At 36.2% G+C, this 16427-nt stretch overlaps 1 protein-coding gene and 1 pseudogene across 1 annotated transcript in view; one reads left to right on the top strand and one right to left on the bottom strand.

The window, feature by feature from the left end:
- Positions 1-16427, top strand: part of MYO16 (myosin XVI) — a 974663-nt gene that overhangs the window by 85723 nt on the left and 872513 nt on the right. Inside the window, exon 2 of the mRNA XM_007938926.2 lies at positions 7972-8042. Within this exon, the coding sequence (XP_007937117.1) occupies positions 7972-8042 (71 nt within the window). The remainder of the gene's footprint in view (positions 1-7971; positions 8043-16427) is intronic.
- LOC103195371 lies at positions 14587-15388 on the bottom strand (annotated as a pseudogene).

The following is a 16427-nucleotide window of genomic DNA, read 5'->3' as shown; positions in this document are numbered from 1 at the left end:
TCTGTAAATCTTCACCCAAATCTAAATAAAATAAAATTTAAATAAATAAATAAATAAATAAATCGTGTGTTCTGAGAGACACTGGGTTACGCACAATAGTATAGACCATATATTCTATAATAGAAATGCATGTACCATTAACTCTGAACTTTATCAGCCCCTAATTCTGTAATCAGCATTAATTCAATGGCACACTGCAACAATTCTATAATAAGGAACACTGGTGGCACAACAGTTAAGTACTCAGCTGCTAAATAAAACATTGGTGCTTCAAATACACCAGTGGCTCTGCAGGGGGAAGAAAAAATAAATAAATAAAAGGCCCTGGCTATCTGCTCCCCTTAAGATTGCAGCCATCTGCCTAGAGTCACCTGAAATCTACTAAATCAGGAGATTTGAGCAGGGCATAATTTGTAAAGGGAGGATACTGCACCCAAAGGTACAAAAATTGGTCCTTGGAAGAGAAAAATCTTAGATGTCACAATGGTCCGTGGCTCTATAGAAGGTCTCAGTAGATAAATAGATAAACAGAATTACAATTTCATGGTGTGATATATAGGGTGATAAAAAAAAAAAAAAAAAAGATGGTTGTGAAATATTTAAGAAGGAAATCTATTTTAAAGAAATTACTTAAATCAATTTTTGTTATTAGTTTATTATTAGTTTTTGTTATTAGTCAGTTCTGATTCCTTAAGCATCAGGTGGGGAATTCGTATTTAAGCAGGGTTACTGTACAAATAGACATTTCTTTGGTGTTTATAACTGAATTTCTATATTCCTACTTTATGCTTCCTTTCTTTATTGACCTATACATGAGATACGATAAAATTTTAAAACATTCCTTAGAGGACTATCAATTGTTTGGAAATTCTCACATCTATATTTTTAGAAATCTTCACATTGATTCTGTTATCAATTCAGGGAGGGAAAATGACACTGGATTGATTTTTTTGTTTGCTGTAATTTTTTATTTAGAAATAAGATCAGTTTTACAAAACAGCTGAGCAAATAATACAAAGAATTCTCATATACATCAATTTGGTTTAAGAATTGCTCACATTTTACCACATACAATCCCCTATCTCTAAAAAAAGCCTTTTGCAGCACTTATAGCTGAGATGAAATTTAAAACCCCATTACTTTTTTTTTTTTTTTTACTCGCCTTTCCTCAGTTGTTTTTAAATGTAAAATTTTTGTGTGCCTACAAGATCCACAGGTGACTTTGGGTGGTGCAAACAGTTTAGTGCTCAGCAACTAGCTAAAAAAGTTAGTGGTTCAAACCCACCCAGAGGCACATTGGACAACAGAGTTGATGGTCTACTTCTGAAAGGCCTAGAAATGTAAATGAAGAAGTAGAAATGTAAAATTTCTACTCTTGTAACACTTGTTGCACCATGAGTTGAAATCAATTCCATAGCAACTAACAACAAGACCCATCTTTATCATGAGAATTGTGTGAGAATAGGTTAAATTACTATGCAATCAGATAATTACTATGCAATCACTTAATTCCTTCTCCAAAGAATTTAAAATATTATGTACTGTCAGCATAGATAAAATAAATCATGGTAATAGCTACAAGACTTAAAATAAATGCTAAGTACAATATGGGCTATTTTAAAAAAAAAAAAATCAACCATTGAAAAAAAAAAAATTATTGATAATGGTGAGGATGTTCACAGCTTCATATTCTATTAAAGTTCCTTAGAAAAATTTTATGATGCATTTGAGTTGTTTTGTACCCAGTAGCTGAGGATTTAGAGGCTGCATTAATTCGTTTTAAATATCAAATCATGTCTCACACACAGACATTTTGATGGAATTCTGCTGCAGCTTGATGATGAAGCTACAAATACACAATAAATGCTGAATCAGTTCCAAGTGGTAATGTTATAAAAGGAAGCCTAAGCTTCATTATTCTGTTTAGTCCCCAGATGGTTGTTTTCCCTTAGGCTGTTTCCTTGCAGATTTTATCGTAACAGAGAAATTCTAAATTGTGGTGCTATTTGAAATGACTGGCAATTCCAATCATGTTCTTACAAGGTTGCTATGAACCTGTACCTTTCTGAAGAAAGAATTTTCATCTAAATTGAGACAATTTTACATAAAATTTGTGCTTATAAGGGCATTGAAATGGGTTTTTGATTCTTATTGTAATCTTGCATTTCCTCCAGCATTGTCCTCTTTTTGTTTAAGAACGTGGGCTTTGGAGTCAGACTGCCTGCACTTGCATTTTAAATCCACCCTGTGCTCGCTCTATGGATTGGGACCATCCCATAATCTATCAGAGCCTGTTTTCTTGTTAGTAAAACAGTAACAATGTAGTATTGATATCACAGAATTGTAGGGATAATTGAATTAACCTTTACACATGAAATACTTTCAGGAATGCCAGAAGTAAGCACTGAGAAAAGTGCTCAATATGTGTTAGTGTTAAACGTGGGCCCTTTGTCTTCAAAGTTCTTTATTAGTTACAAAACTTCTGTTTATGCATGTGACATATTCTTCTTAGCTTTGTATTTAAGCACCTTACAGTTATAGAATTGACCTCACACAATCATTTACATATGCACATAACATGCTATTTCTTTATTTTGAATATAGTTGATCTACTATTCATTTCTCTTGAGTCCTCATCCATGGTAATGGAGGAGGAAGGGAGCCAACCAATATCCAGATGGGTTCTAATTCTGTTCAATCTGATCCTGTAAACATTTCCTTCAGAAAATAGTCCTCCTACCAAGGAAAAAGAAAATGCTTTCTTTCAAATTGCCCCATTTATTTTTTCCCTGAGTAATATATGGAAGAATGAAGGAAAAGATGTTGCTTTCTCATCTATGTCAATGTGGCAAGAAGGAATGTCTGGTGTCTGTCCTTTTTTGATTCCCGAACACTCAGGCAATTCTCCTTACCACCTGATGGCTCTTTCCAGTAGTGTATTATCTGTGCTCTTGAGATTATTCACATCTACTGTACCCTTTTTGGTTTTGGCAAAAATGAAAAATGTTCTTTGAGAATTAATTTGTTGTATGAAATTTACAATAACAGATACTGTGTATTTAGTTTTTATAAATTGTGTGCTACATAATCTTTATAGTAGTAAAACTTATAATAAACTTTTAAATATTTATTATCTATATCCCTTTTGTGGGGAGCTGTGGTAGCATAGTGCCTAAGGCATTTGACTGCTAACCGGAAGACTGGTGGTTCAAAGTCACCAGCCCCTCCTCAGAAAGAAGGTTGGGTAATCTATTTCCATAGTGATAACACTTTGGAAACCCAAGGAGGGTTCACTATGAGTCAGATCCAACTCCACAGTAGTGCATTGCCTCATGTTATCCCCTTTGTGAGCTGGTCTCGGTTAGCCTAGTGACTTAGACTTATCTTGGCTGTTGTCCTGGCTGTAGACCTGTCCCTCTGAAATATGGCTAATTCCCATTATATCTGAGGCTAAGCAGCCCATTCTGCATCCTCCACAACAAGGCCTTGGGCCCTCATTATAGTGACACCCTCTGGCATAAGCCTCAACATCCATTCAGAATTTAAGCACAGTTGGAGCTAGTCCTCATATTGCCCTCTCTTAAATATTAAATTTTTTCTCCCAGAGATTTCATTCTGCTTGCCTGCTTAAAATCCTATGGCCCCTCCTTTTGGCCCACAATTTGATGTCCAGATCTTTTAGCATAATATGCAACATTCTCCATATGTTCTTCCAAGATACACTCAATTTCCAACCATAAAAGAGTATTCATATAACCCACAATCATCATTTTCCTTTGCTTTTGTTCATTTTCCCCTCAGAGCATCACTCCTCCTTTTCCTGTTTGGTAAAATGCATACTAAGCCATAAAACAGATATTGCTAAAATTTCATTGCTTGTATTCTATATATAAATTCAATAATTAGAGAGTTTTGAAAAGTTTAGTGTAGGACTTAAAATATGGATTCTATGATTATAATATTATAGAATTATTATTTATGGCAATTTTACTAATGGAAAATATTTAATGGTACTTACGAAGTGCCAGGACGCATGGTAAATTGCTATATAGATTATCTCATTTAATTCTCACAATAATCCCATGAGATGGGAATAGCAATAGCCCATTATTTTACTGACAAAACTGAAACATAGATTTAGAAGGTTTCCTGGTGGACTCATGTTGCAATCAGTGGAGCCAGGCCTCAGACCCAAAGCCAATGCATTACTGATTCATAGTGCATGTAACTCACGATACACAGTGAATTCTACCTAAAAATTTCATGACATTTAACTGATATTTAACTAATATAATACAATCTACCTCAAATATTCTGTTTTGGTTACCTCTAGTGCCACTCTAACGAAAATATACCACAAATGGGAATGGTTCAAACAAATAGGAATTTTATTCTCTTACAGTTTTGGAGGGTAGCAGCCTGAGTTCAAAGTGCCAAGCTCTAGTGGCTGGGTGAAAGCCCCTCAACCTTGGGCTTCAGCTCTGTCTTTCATTCATGGCCCACTGAAGCTAGAGGCATCTCTTTACTCAGGCAGCTGCTGGCAGCTGAGGCTGACAAACACAAGGTCACAAGTGAGAAGGCACAGTTCCCAATATTACCGAACCACACAGCTGGCAATTAATTAAAATTCATTGAAAGTTCCAAGATCAGCAAAGCATGGCAGACTGCTGAACAATGACTTGGCTACATGCAAGGTTCAAGCATGCCATAAGAATGTGGAAATTATCAAACAATATCATTAATGTTACATGCAAGTAAAATCTTACTGAAGATAATTAAAAAACAGCTGGAGCAGTATATTGACGGAGAACTTTCAGAAAGGCAAGCTGGATTCAGAAGAGGATGTGAAACCAGGGATCTCATTGCTGATGTTAAATGGATCTTGGCTGAAAGCAAAGAATACCAGAAAGATTTTTTTTTTTATGTTTTATTGACTATGCAAAACCATTCAATTGTGTGGATCATAACAAATTATGGATAACATTAATAAGATTGGAATTCCAGAACACTTAATTGTACTCATGAGGAACCTGTTCATAGACCAGGAGGCTGTTTTTTGAAAAAAACAAGGGGATACCGCATAGTTTAAAATCAAGAAGGGAGTGTGTCAGAGTTGTATCCTTTCACCATTTTTATTTAATTTATATGCTGAACAAATAATCTGAGAAGCTGGATTATGTGAAGTAGAACATGACATGAGAATTGGGGGAAGACTCTTTAACAACCTGCAATATGCAGATGACACAACTGTGCTTGCTGAAAGTGAGGATGACTTGAAAATTTACTGATAAAGATTGAAGACTACAGTCTGCAGTATGGATTACACTTCAATATAAAGAAAACAAAAATCCTCACAACTAGACCAATAAGCAACATTATGATAAATGGAGAAAAGATTGAAGTTGTCAAAGACTTCATATTACTTGGCTCTACAATCAACACCAATGGAAGCAGTAGTCAAGACATAAGATGACATATTGGATTTGGCAAATCTGCTGCAAAAGATTTCTTTCAAATGCTGAAGAGCAAAGATATGCCAACCCAAGCCATAGTATTTTCAATTGCCTCTTAAGCATGTAAGGGCTAGACATTGAATAAAGAAGACTGAAGAAGAGTTGATGCTTTTGAGTTGTGGTGTTGGTGAAGAATGCTGAGAGTACCACGGACTGCAAAAAGAACTAACAAATCTATCCTCAAGGAAGTGCAGCCAGAATGCTCCTTGAAAGAATGGCCAGACTTCATCTCACCTTCTTTGGTCATGTTGTCAGAAGGGACCATTCCTTGGAGAAGGATATCATGCTTGGTAAAATAGAGGGTCAACAAAAAAAGTGAAGGCCCTCAACAAGATGGTTTGACACAGTGGCGGCAACACTGGGCTCAGGTAGAGCAAGGATCATGGGACTGGTACAGGACTAGGCAGTGTTTCGTTTTGTTGTACACAAAGTCACTCTGAGTCAAAGATGACTCAACAGCACCTAACAACAACAACTACTTCAAATTGTATTTGTATATTTGTAGTAAGACTATGCTTGTGCAAAAGTTATGCAGACTGTAAAGCACTATGAGCTATTCATTCCAGGTGAATCATTTCATTTTTCAAGCATAAATAAATAAATGTTAGGATAAAAGTCCTGTTTATTTTCTGAGTAAATCATTGGTGAAGATATTTATAAATATTTTGCAGAGTTCAATGGTCTTTAAATGTTAAGGGTAAAAAATAAGTGAAGGATCAAGAATAGCATTAATTAATTATTGATAGATATTTATAGAGAGGGAGAAAGAAAGGGAGAGAGCGGCACCTACAAACCACACCACAGAAAGATTCCAAGAAATACAGAGAAGAACAGAAAAGAAGGCCTTTCACCTCAAAGATTTTTTTTCACAAGTGAGAGAGAGAGGTGTCACCAGGTAAGCAAGTGTATGCATCACATGATATCAGATTGCAGTTCATCTTGGAAGATTACCACTTCTAATTTTTTTGTAACAAATTACCAAACATTAGCCAAAGCTAGTTTGTGAAAAAGTATTAAATCCTTGATTGAAGGAAAAATATTGTCAAATTAATGTCATTGGTAAATGAATAGATTTAGAAATCCCTCCATTCAGGAACTTTTGTTTAGGAAAGACCTGGGAAGAATAGATCCTAAGATTAAAGAAGTCAAGGCCAAGTGTTTTTCTTGCTCAGAGAGAACAGAAATGTATCTGACTTCTCTAGGGAGAGAGATTTGGACAAATGGTACTGGGAATAAAGAAAAGCTGTCCACTGGGTTGGATGTGGGGTTGTTGTTCTCACCACCTTAGCCACTAGCGTGGGTTTAACTGGCCTGTTTCACAAGTTGGAAGGCCTATGTTCTCAAAACTACTGCATCTGTCATGAGAGAGGTTGTTCCTGGAGAGAAAAAATTGCCAGAATAACTAACTATGTCCACCCAGACTGGTAATGTCTTCTGTGATATGAAGTTGGATTTGGGAAATATGGTATGACACTAGATATTGGAACACATAAAATAATCAGGATGCCACAGTAAAAAGGTCCATTCAAGTAACTTTTCAGGTTGCAGAAATATTTAGTAAAGACGGTATACTTCCACTAACTGTTAGTTTGAATCTGTGCCAATTTGTATAGCTATGTTTTATAATGAAATGGAAGTGTTGATTTAATTATATTTTAGGGTAGAAAATGCATTAGTGGCTTTTTTTTTACTAAGACTCTGATACTGTTATTAGCATAGTGGAAACTACTACAGTGCCTCAGAGAATTGATGAATCTTTCTACTGGGGCTTGTTTTATAGCCCCACTTTAAGTCACAGGGGATGCAACACAATCAATCCCTTAATGCCTTATGGCATTCCATTTCCTAATTAATTCACCTTTGCTATTCAAATGGAAAAATAGGTCACCTCCCAAGTGTGAATTTATTCTGATAATTAGTATAGATTTTGATTCACTTGGCATCACTAATATAGATATAAATTCCTTTGTCCCTTAGTGTTTTGTGAGAATGATGAAAACAGTGCCAAGAGGTAATAAAATGGCTATAGATGCAAGTTTAATCTTCCAAATGTAAACTTCAATTGTTTTAAGCTAATGGTTCTTAAGGAGTCAAAAAAATAAAAATTTAGTGAGGTAATTACCACATCAACCCAATAATTTCTTTATTTTTTTCTTCCTTTATTCTAGAAAGGATGTATGAATTAGGCCCAAAGAAACAATGGACTTTCTTAATAATTTGTATGGCTGTAGGAGGTTATCAAAATTGCAAATTGAAGAATAAGCTTGTTACAAAAAGAAAGGCTACTAATCATCCTTTCATTAGTACATGAAATAATGTCGCATGATAATCAATGCTTTATCTTTGGCTTTCATCAGCTGTTTGCATTTTTCATAAAAAAAAAAAAAATGCCTCAATTTTAGTTCAGACTGTGGGATAAAGGTTTGCTATAACTCCTTTCTCTTCTTCGTTCTTACAGTGCTTCGACTACTGAAGGAAGGGGCCGATCCTCACACTCCTCTTTCCTCAGGGGGATCCTTACTCCACCTGGTAAGAAATGGGATGATCAATGCCAGCTTATGCTGGCACCAAGAAAAAGGAGATTAAATTATGGACTCAAAGCTCTGTAGCAAAATGTACATCTGACAGATAATAGTCAGAAAAATGATATGTTTCAAATGAGCAAGCAGGAGAAATGCTTATTTTTATTTATTAGTTACTGCATTGGAGTTGGTAAATAGTCTTTAACAAATGGAGTTAGAATCCTTGTCCTAAAGCTGAAGAGGCTTTTGAAAATGACAGTAAACAAAACTCATGGCCATCGAGTCCATTCTGACCCATAGTGTCCCCTATCGTATATCCAAGGCTGACCAGTAGAACAACTGGATGTTGAGAACAAGTGCACAAATGAGAAGTTAGTACTTACCAAAGGCCCAAGTGATCTGGCGTAAAGTCATCATATTATGTAAGTCAGCAGAATGGCAAAAGAACTGAGGATAGGGTTATGTGATCATTTGTACGAGAATGTAGGCAACTTCTCAGCATTAATCGAGGTGAGAAAAAGAGGGACTTCCATAATGTTTCCTTCTCTGGAATGTTTTCATTATAAAATCTTTCCATTTTATACTCAGATCATTATAGGACTTACGTTATTATATTCTCCATGGGACCATGCTCCATAAATGCTTAGATCTTAGGTTTGCTTGTGATAAATGATCTTAGACTGAGGATGTGCTGATAAGAACTTTTCAGAGATTAAGGTTCTCCTCCTAGACCATGTTATTAGTCTATTTACAAGGAAGTACAATTTCAAGAATGTTTTCAAGGAGTTTAGGCCAGTCTGTCTGCCTTCTTTTCCTGAGAGGGTCTACCTCTTTCCTCGTTTCTGCAATTGAAAAGCAATTCAGAGAGAATAAGATCAGCTGTCAGCTGTTTTCACTCCTTTCTCCTCATATGGTTAGTAATATAAAGTTAACTTTTCCTTTATGTTTGAAAAAACATTTAAGGTCACGAAGGTTCATTTTTTTCGCTCTTTCAAATAGGGATATTATTTGAGCTATAATCTTCAAAATATTTATTGTAGTGGGCACTATATCAAAGTATGCATTGTGATGGTGAAATATATATGAAAATAAGGTTTTGTTTTTTTTTTAAATTGTGATTTGGATGAAAATTTACAGAGCAAATACACTTTCCATACAGCAGATCACATACACTTTGTCTCATGACATTGACCACTATTTAGCACAACGCAACATCTCCCCTCCCACTTCCTCCCGATAGGTACCACTTCCCTGTGTCCATCCCTCCATGCACTCCTACCCCCTGAGCTGTCTCCCTGTGCCTGAGCAGCCCTTCTTTCTCTCTTACTTGTTCTCTTCAAGGAATGTATCTACCTCAGATAAATGCTCAACTAGTATGCATGTTTACTGCTTGGCTGGAAGCTACAGGTGTGTGTTCAATTCCAGACCTGAAGGAGAGCTAGGGGCCATAGTCTCAGTAGTTCCACCAGGCTCCATCGGGCCAGTAAACCTGTTCCCCGCCTTTTGTTTTTTTCCCAAATGATTTTGAGTTTTGTTCCACATTGTTCCCCCTGTCTATCCAGTATCTCCTACAAAGATCCTTTTCCAAGTGGTTGACAGTAGTAGCCAAGCACCATCTATTTCTTCTGGTCTCATAGTCGTATAGGCTGCAGATCGGATGGTGTACCAGTTGCTAGGACTTACTGTGAAAATAAGTTTAACTCATATAAAGTGCTATGGATATGTTAGATATTGACAAAAAAAATATGTGATGTACTACATTATATTACCTAAAATGTACTTTCATATAACTTAACTTTTTATATTCATAATGTCTCTATGTGATCAAGAATGTGCATATCTTACTTTACTAGTAAAGCAACTGAGACTCAGAAGGATTAAACAACTCAGCCAATTCAATATATCTATATATATTATAGGAGCTCTGGTAGCGTAGTGCCTAAGGCATTTGACTGCTAACCAGAGGGCTGGTGGTTCAAACTCACTAGCCACTCCTTGGAAGGAAAGTTGGGCAATCTACTTCCTTAGTGATACTGCCTTGGAAACCCAAGGAGGGGTCGCTGTGAGTCAAGTCTGACTTGATGGCACATGACAACAACAACAACATATATATTATATATTATATGGATATTATACAGTATAGGGACATGAACTCTGACCTTCTGACCATAATAAATACTGTCTTCTTTCCACAATAAATTCTTCAGTAATACTCACAAAATATTCATTTGAGTTCTTCAAAGGACAAATTATCACTCTAATTCCATTGCTCAAAAACAGACATTTTCTGTGAACAAATCAGGTTCACTCATTTTTATTTTATCAAGAATGCATATTATGGTATGAATGCTTATATGTATTTTTCAGAAGGAAAAAAAGAGAAGAGAAAGACACAGAAAAAGAGGGAGGGAGAATGAACACAATTCATCTATGTCATACATTCTTGCTCTCTTGACCTTCAAAACACAACCAGAAGGTCACAATCTATCATTCCTCTATAGCTCGGCCTTATCCTAAACCACAATCTCTTTTCCCCTGGATAAATAGTTTCCTCACTGGTCTTCCACATCCCATCATTATCTATGTTTTAATCTATTTCCACACAGAAGCCAGATCACATCACTTCTCCATCCAAAATAACCTCCAAAATGTCCTAGTAACTTCTATCCTCATCAGATCAATATACAAACTCCTTCCTATCACTCTATATGATCCGCCCCAGCCCACTTACCTCAGAGTTTTTGTGAGCTGTCTCTGGGTACTCCCCCTCTTTCTCTCTCTGCACCAGCTACTCTGGTCACTTAGTAGTTCCTCAAATATGCTGACCACACTCCTGCCACAGGTGCCCTTGCTGTTATTTTCATTTGATACATACCTTCATAGATAGTTACATGGCTCACTTCCTCACTTGCTTTGGATATTTGCTTAAATATCATTTTAATAGAAAATCTTTCCCTGGCTTACGCTATATGATACAGTATCCTGTTGCCACCATTTCATAATCAAACCAGCTTCCATCCCATTATCTATTTATTTATTTAATTTTTATTCTCTATAGCACTTATTACCATCAAGCATATTATAGCTTTATGAAATTATTTTCTGTTACCTGCTATTAAAATGTCAACTCCACTATTTTAGCCAATTCTTAGGAGAGTGCCTGTCACTTACTGGATGCCCAGTACACTTGCTGAATAGATAATTTAATTAAATAAACAAATAATATTTGACACTGTGATACATATTAGGAGTGCAAAGATGTAGCATACTTTCATTACCCACATGAAAGGAGGGAGACAGGAAAATACACTAACGATTGCAGCAGACCTAGGAGAGGAATAAGCAGATGACACTGAAGGAGGAAAACAATGAGCCCACAAATGTTGATCTCTTCCAGTTTGTTGGCCAGGTAGCTGTCTTCCAAATTTCTTAGGATGAATGAGTAAGCACACCAGCACTGCAACCATTTATTGAAACATCTCAGTGGGTATTTCCATCAATTCCTGGAGCCTTGTTTTTCACAAATTACTTCAGTGCAGATTGGGCTTCTTCCTTCAATACCACTAGTTCTTGATTATATTCTACCTCCTGAAATGTTGAATGTCAACCAGTTCTTTTTGTCACAGGCTGTGTATTCCTCTCATCTTCTTTTGAAGTTTCCTGCATCATTCAACATTTTGCTCACAGAATCCTTCAATATTGCAATTCAAGACTTGAATTTTTTCTTCAGTTCTTTCAGTTTGAGAAATGCCAAGCATGTTCTTCTCTTTTGGTTTTTTAATTCCAGGTCTTTGCACATTTCATTATTATAATTTATTTTGTATTCTTGAGCCACACTTTGAAATCTTCAGTTCAGCTCTTTTATTTCAACATTTCTTTCTTTTGCTTTTGTTACTCTATGTTCAAAAGCAAAGTTCAGAATCTCTTCTGACATACATTTTGATATTTTCTTCCTTTCCTGTCTTTTTAATAACCTTTTCCTTTCTTCATGTATGATGTTCTTGATGTGATCCCACAGCTTGTCTGGTCTTCTGTCGTTGGTGTTCAATGCATCAAAGCTGTTCTTCAGGTAGTCTCTAAATTCAGGTGGGATATAGTCAAGGTCATATTTTGCCTTTCATGGATTTGTCTTAATTTTCTTTAGTTTCAACTTGAACTTGCATATGAGTGATTGATGATCTGTTCAGCTCTTGACCTTGTTTCAACTGATGATATTGAGCTTCTCCATCACCTTTTTCCATAGATGTAGTCAATTTGATTCCAGTGAATCAGTCTGGCAAGGTCCACGTGTGTAACTGTGGTTTATGTTGTTGAGTAAGGTATTTACCAAAATAAGTTGTTGGTTTTACAAAATGCTATCATGCGATCTCCAGCATCATTCCTACCATCAAGGCCATATTTTCCCACTACTGGTGATTCTTCTTTGTTTCCAACTTTTGCATTCCAATCATCATTAATTATCAATACATCTTGTTTGATCAATTTCAGACTGCAGATGTTGGTAAAAATCTTCAATTTCTTCCTCTTTAGCTTTGGTAGTTGCCGCAAAAATTTGAGGGCTGCATAATAAATTTTTAATAGTAACTCGCATTGGGAGTTGGATTGTTTTCTTTATGTTGAAGCATAATCCATACTGCAGACAGTAGTCTTTAATCTTCATCAGCAAGTGCTTCAAGTCATCTTCATTTTCAGCAAGCAAAGTTGTGTCATCTGCATATCACAAGATGTTAATGACTCTTCCTCCAATCCTGATGCCACATTCTTCTTCATATAATCCAGCTTCTCTGATTATTTGCTCAGAGTACAGATTGAATAAAGATGGTGAAAGGATACAACCCTGACACACCCCCTTCCTGATTTTAAAGCAGGCAGTATCCTCTTGTTCTGTTCAAATGACAGCCTCCTGATCTATGTACAGGTTCCTCATGAGTACAATTAAGTATTCTGGAATTCTTCTCAATGTTATCCATAATTTGTTGTGATCTGCAGAATCGAATGCTTTTGCATAGTCAATACAACACAAGTAAACAAATTTCTGGTATTTGTTGCTTTCAACCAAGATCCATCTGATATCAGCAATGATATCCCTCATTCCATGTCCTCTTTTGAATCCAGCTTGCATTTCTGGAAGTTCTCTGTCAATATACTGCTGCAACCATTTTTTATTATCTTTAGCAGGATTTTACTTGTGTGTGATATTAATGATATTGCAATAATTTCCACATTCTATGGGATCACATTTCCTTGGAATGGGTATAAATATGGATATCTTCCAGTCAGTTGGCCAGGTCTCCCACATTTCTTGGCATAGACAAGTGTGTGCCTCCAGTGCAACATCCATTTGTTGAAACATCTCAAAAAGTATCCCGTCATTTCCTGGAGCCTTGTTCTTTGCCAAGTCCTTCAGTGCAGCTTCAACTTCTTCCTTCAGTACCAATGGTTCTTGATCACATTCCACCTCCTGAAATGGATGATCATTGACAAATTCTTTTTGGTACAGTGTCTCTGTGTATTCCTTCCATCTTCTTTTGGTGTTTCCTGCATTGTTCAATATTTTGCCCATAGAATCTTTCAATAATGCAACTTGAGGCTTGAATTTTTTCTTCAGTTCTTTCAGCTTGAGGAATGCCAGCGTGTTCATCCCTTTTGGTTTTCTAACTCCAGATCTTTGTATATTTCATTATAATAATTAACTTTGCCTTCTCGAGCTGCTCTTTGAAATCTTCTGTTCAGCTCTTTTATCTTGTCATTTCTTCCATTTGCTTTTGCCACTCTCTGTTCAAGAGCAAGTTTCAGAGTCTCTTCTGACATCCATTTTTGTCTTTTATTCTTTTCCATAACCTTTTGCTGTTTTCATGGATGATGTTCTTGATGTTATCTCACATTCCTCTGTTTTTTGGTTATTAGTGTTCAATGCATCAAATCTGTTCTTTAGATGGTCTCTAAATTCAGGAGTGATATAATCAAGGTCATATTTTGGTTCCCATAGACTTGCTTTAATTGTCTTTAGCTTCAACTTGAAGGATAGACCTTGAAATGTTCTTTTTGATGATGAATGTGATGCAATTCCTCTACATATTGTTATGTGCAGCATAGTATACCATATGATTGTGTGATTCAAGATTATGAATACCAGTGCATTTCTGCTCACCAATGCCTAGGATATCTATCTTTATGTGTTTCTTTTCATTTTTGACAACTTCCAATTTTCCTATTCATATTTTGTACACTCCACATTCCAATTATTAATGAATTTTTGCAGCTGTTTCTTCTAATTTTGAGTCATATGCCATCAGCAAATGAAGGTCTTAATCCATCCAAATGTGCTCTATCCATGTCATTAAGGTTGACTTTATTTTGAGGAGGCAGCTTTTTCCCAATTGTATATTGAGTCCTTTCCAAACTGAGGGCCTCATCTTCTGGCTCTATCTCAAACAGTGTTTCACTGCTATTCATAAAGCTTTCTAATAATAAACAGTGTTTCACTCCTACTCCTTTTTTTTTTTTTTTACAAATCGTATTTTTTATTTGTCACTATTAAAATCTGAATTTTAAACAGATTCTTGAACTGGTGGTTCATAGCCATCAGCTCATTCAACTTTAGCACCTGTGTCATCTCTTGTAGCTTTTCCAGAACTACTGCCTTCACCATGAAGCTCCATGAGTTTTTCCAATTCAAACTTGGGCTTCTTCAGCATTTTTACTTTTCCAATGACCACATCTTGGAGAGCACAAATAGATTGGCAAGACTTTTCTATGTCCTCCCCAATGCCGTCTGGAATCAATTTATTGACGATTTCTTTCAAGTCATTTGTTCACACCTCTCGGGTCATGATTTCTATCATTTTTTTCCAGATTTGGCAGACCTGTTGGTGCTGAGCATAAAAGGTCTTCTGAATCTGATTGTTGCATTTTTTAGTGAAACCAACACAGAACAGACAAAGCAAATAACCATCTGCAGTCTTGACATCAACATGAACTTCAATCACGGCCTACCATTTTTTGACCATGGAGCACATTTTGTCATGGGTAAGATCCATGCCATGTAAGTTGGTCAGGCACTTTTTTTCCCCTGAACATCCTCAGTAATTATCTTGAATTTTCGAAAAGTAACTTCATCATTCTGCAGATCAGCAAGGCTTACTTCAAAAACAACCCTTGAGGCCATCAGATACAATTTTGGTTCCTTGACTCCTTGTCACTACTGTTTTCTCAATGTTTCTTACATGGAACATAGCTAGTGCTTTCACATCATACCAATCTTTCTTAGAAAATGGACAAACTACTTTCTTCTTGGCTCCTTTTTTTTTTTTGGCTACCTTTTGTAATGCACTTATTCTTGCCGAACGCCATGGTGCTGCTCAGACAGACAAAAGGGGTACTCATAAGGTTTTTAGTGGCCAATTTTTTTCAGATGACCCTGTCTTTCTTTCCAATCTGTCTTAGTCTGGAAGCTCCAGTGAAACCTGTCCACCATGGACAATTCTGCTGGCATTTGAAATACCAGTGACATAGTCTCGACACAGCCGCATGCAATTCATCACAGTATGACAAACTGACAGATGAGTGGTGGAAAAGGAAAAGGTTGTTATTTTAATTCCAGGTAACAGAATTTTTGCTAGAGCCAGGAGAACAAAACAACAAGAAGATTAAAGATATAAGGTAGGTGTGAAACACTTTATTAACTCTCAAGTGCAATGCAGATATATTGCATTTTTAGGTTGTGAGAATCAGATAAAGGGGTCTATACATCTGTAATATATATAGCAAAATCTGGTGACAGCTGAAGGACTGTGGGTTCAGTGCCAATGTCTTCTTTTTCCTGGGGTTACTGAGTAAATAAAAACAAATGAAAAATTATGGGTTGCCAGAGAGACAAAATTGCAGGGTTTTAAAATGCCTTAGGTACTGAAACAGGCAATTTTGCCATCTAAAATGTTGAGTGTGAGTAGCTTTGTTGTTCCACCACCTTTTCAGCATCCACATCATGAAGCCTAATGTATTATAAGCACTCAAGCTCTAATTATATATTCTTAGATCAATGTCTTTGAGCAAAAGGCAGCATACGTTTGTGTGGGGCATCAGGAATAAGCTATGGAAATTGTTGAGAATTCTCAGAGTTGTATCCATTGAGTGTATTATTTCAAGTATAGCTTTCTACATGACATTTCCCTTAGAAGTGCCTCAAGAGCTTTTATATTGGAGATTAACAATTGGCATAGTTTGAGGAGTAGATATTTGAGAATTAGGATTTAATAATTTTGGTCAGACAAAATCTTCAATTTTATCTTCTTTGTAATACATTTTCAATGTTGTTGTTGTTGTTGTTATTTGCCATCGAGTCGGCCCCGACTCATAGAGACCCCTCCTTGGGTTTCCGAGGCAGTATCAC

Source organism: Orycteropus afer, unplaced genomic scaffold (assembly GCF_000298275.1).
Source record: "Orycteropus afer afer isolate SDZICR_OR568_19922 unplaced genomic scaffold, OryAfe1.0 scaffold00055, whole genome shotgun sequence".
Classification (NCBI taxonomy): Eukaryota; Metazoa; Chordata; class Mammalia; order Tubulidentata; family Orycteropodidae; genus Orycteropus; species Orycteropus afer.
Note: the sequence above shows the minus strand (reverse complement) of the source record. Positions and strands in the feature narration are given on the sequence as shown.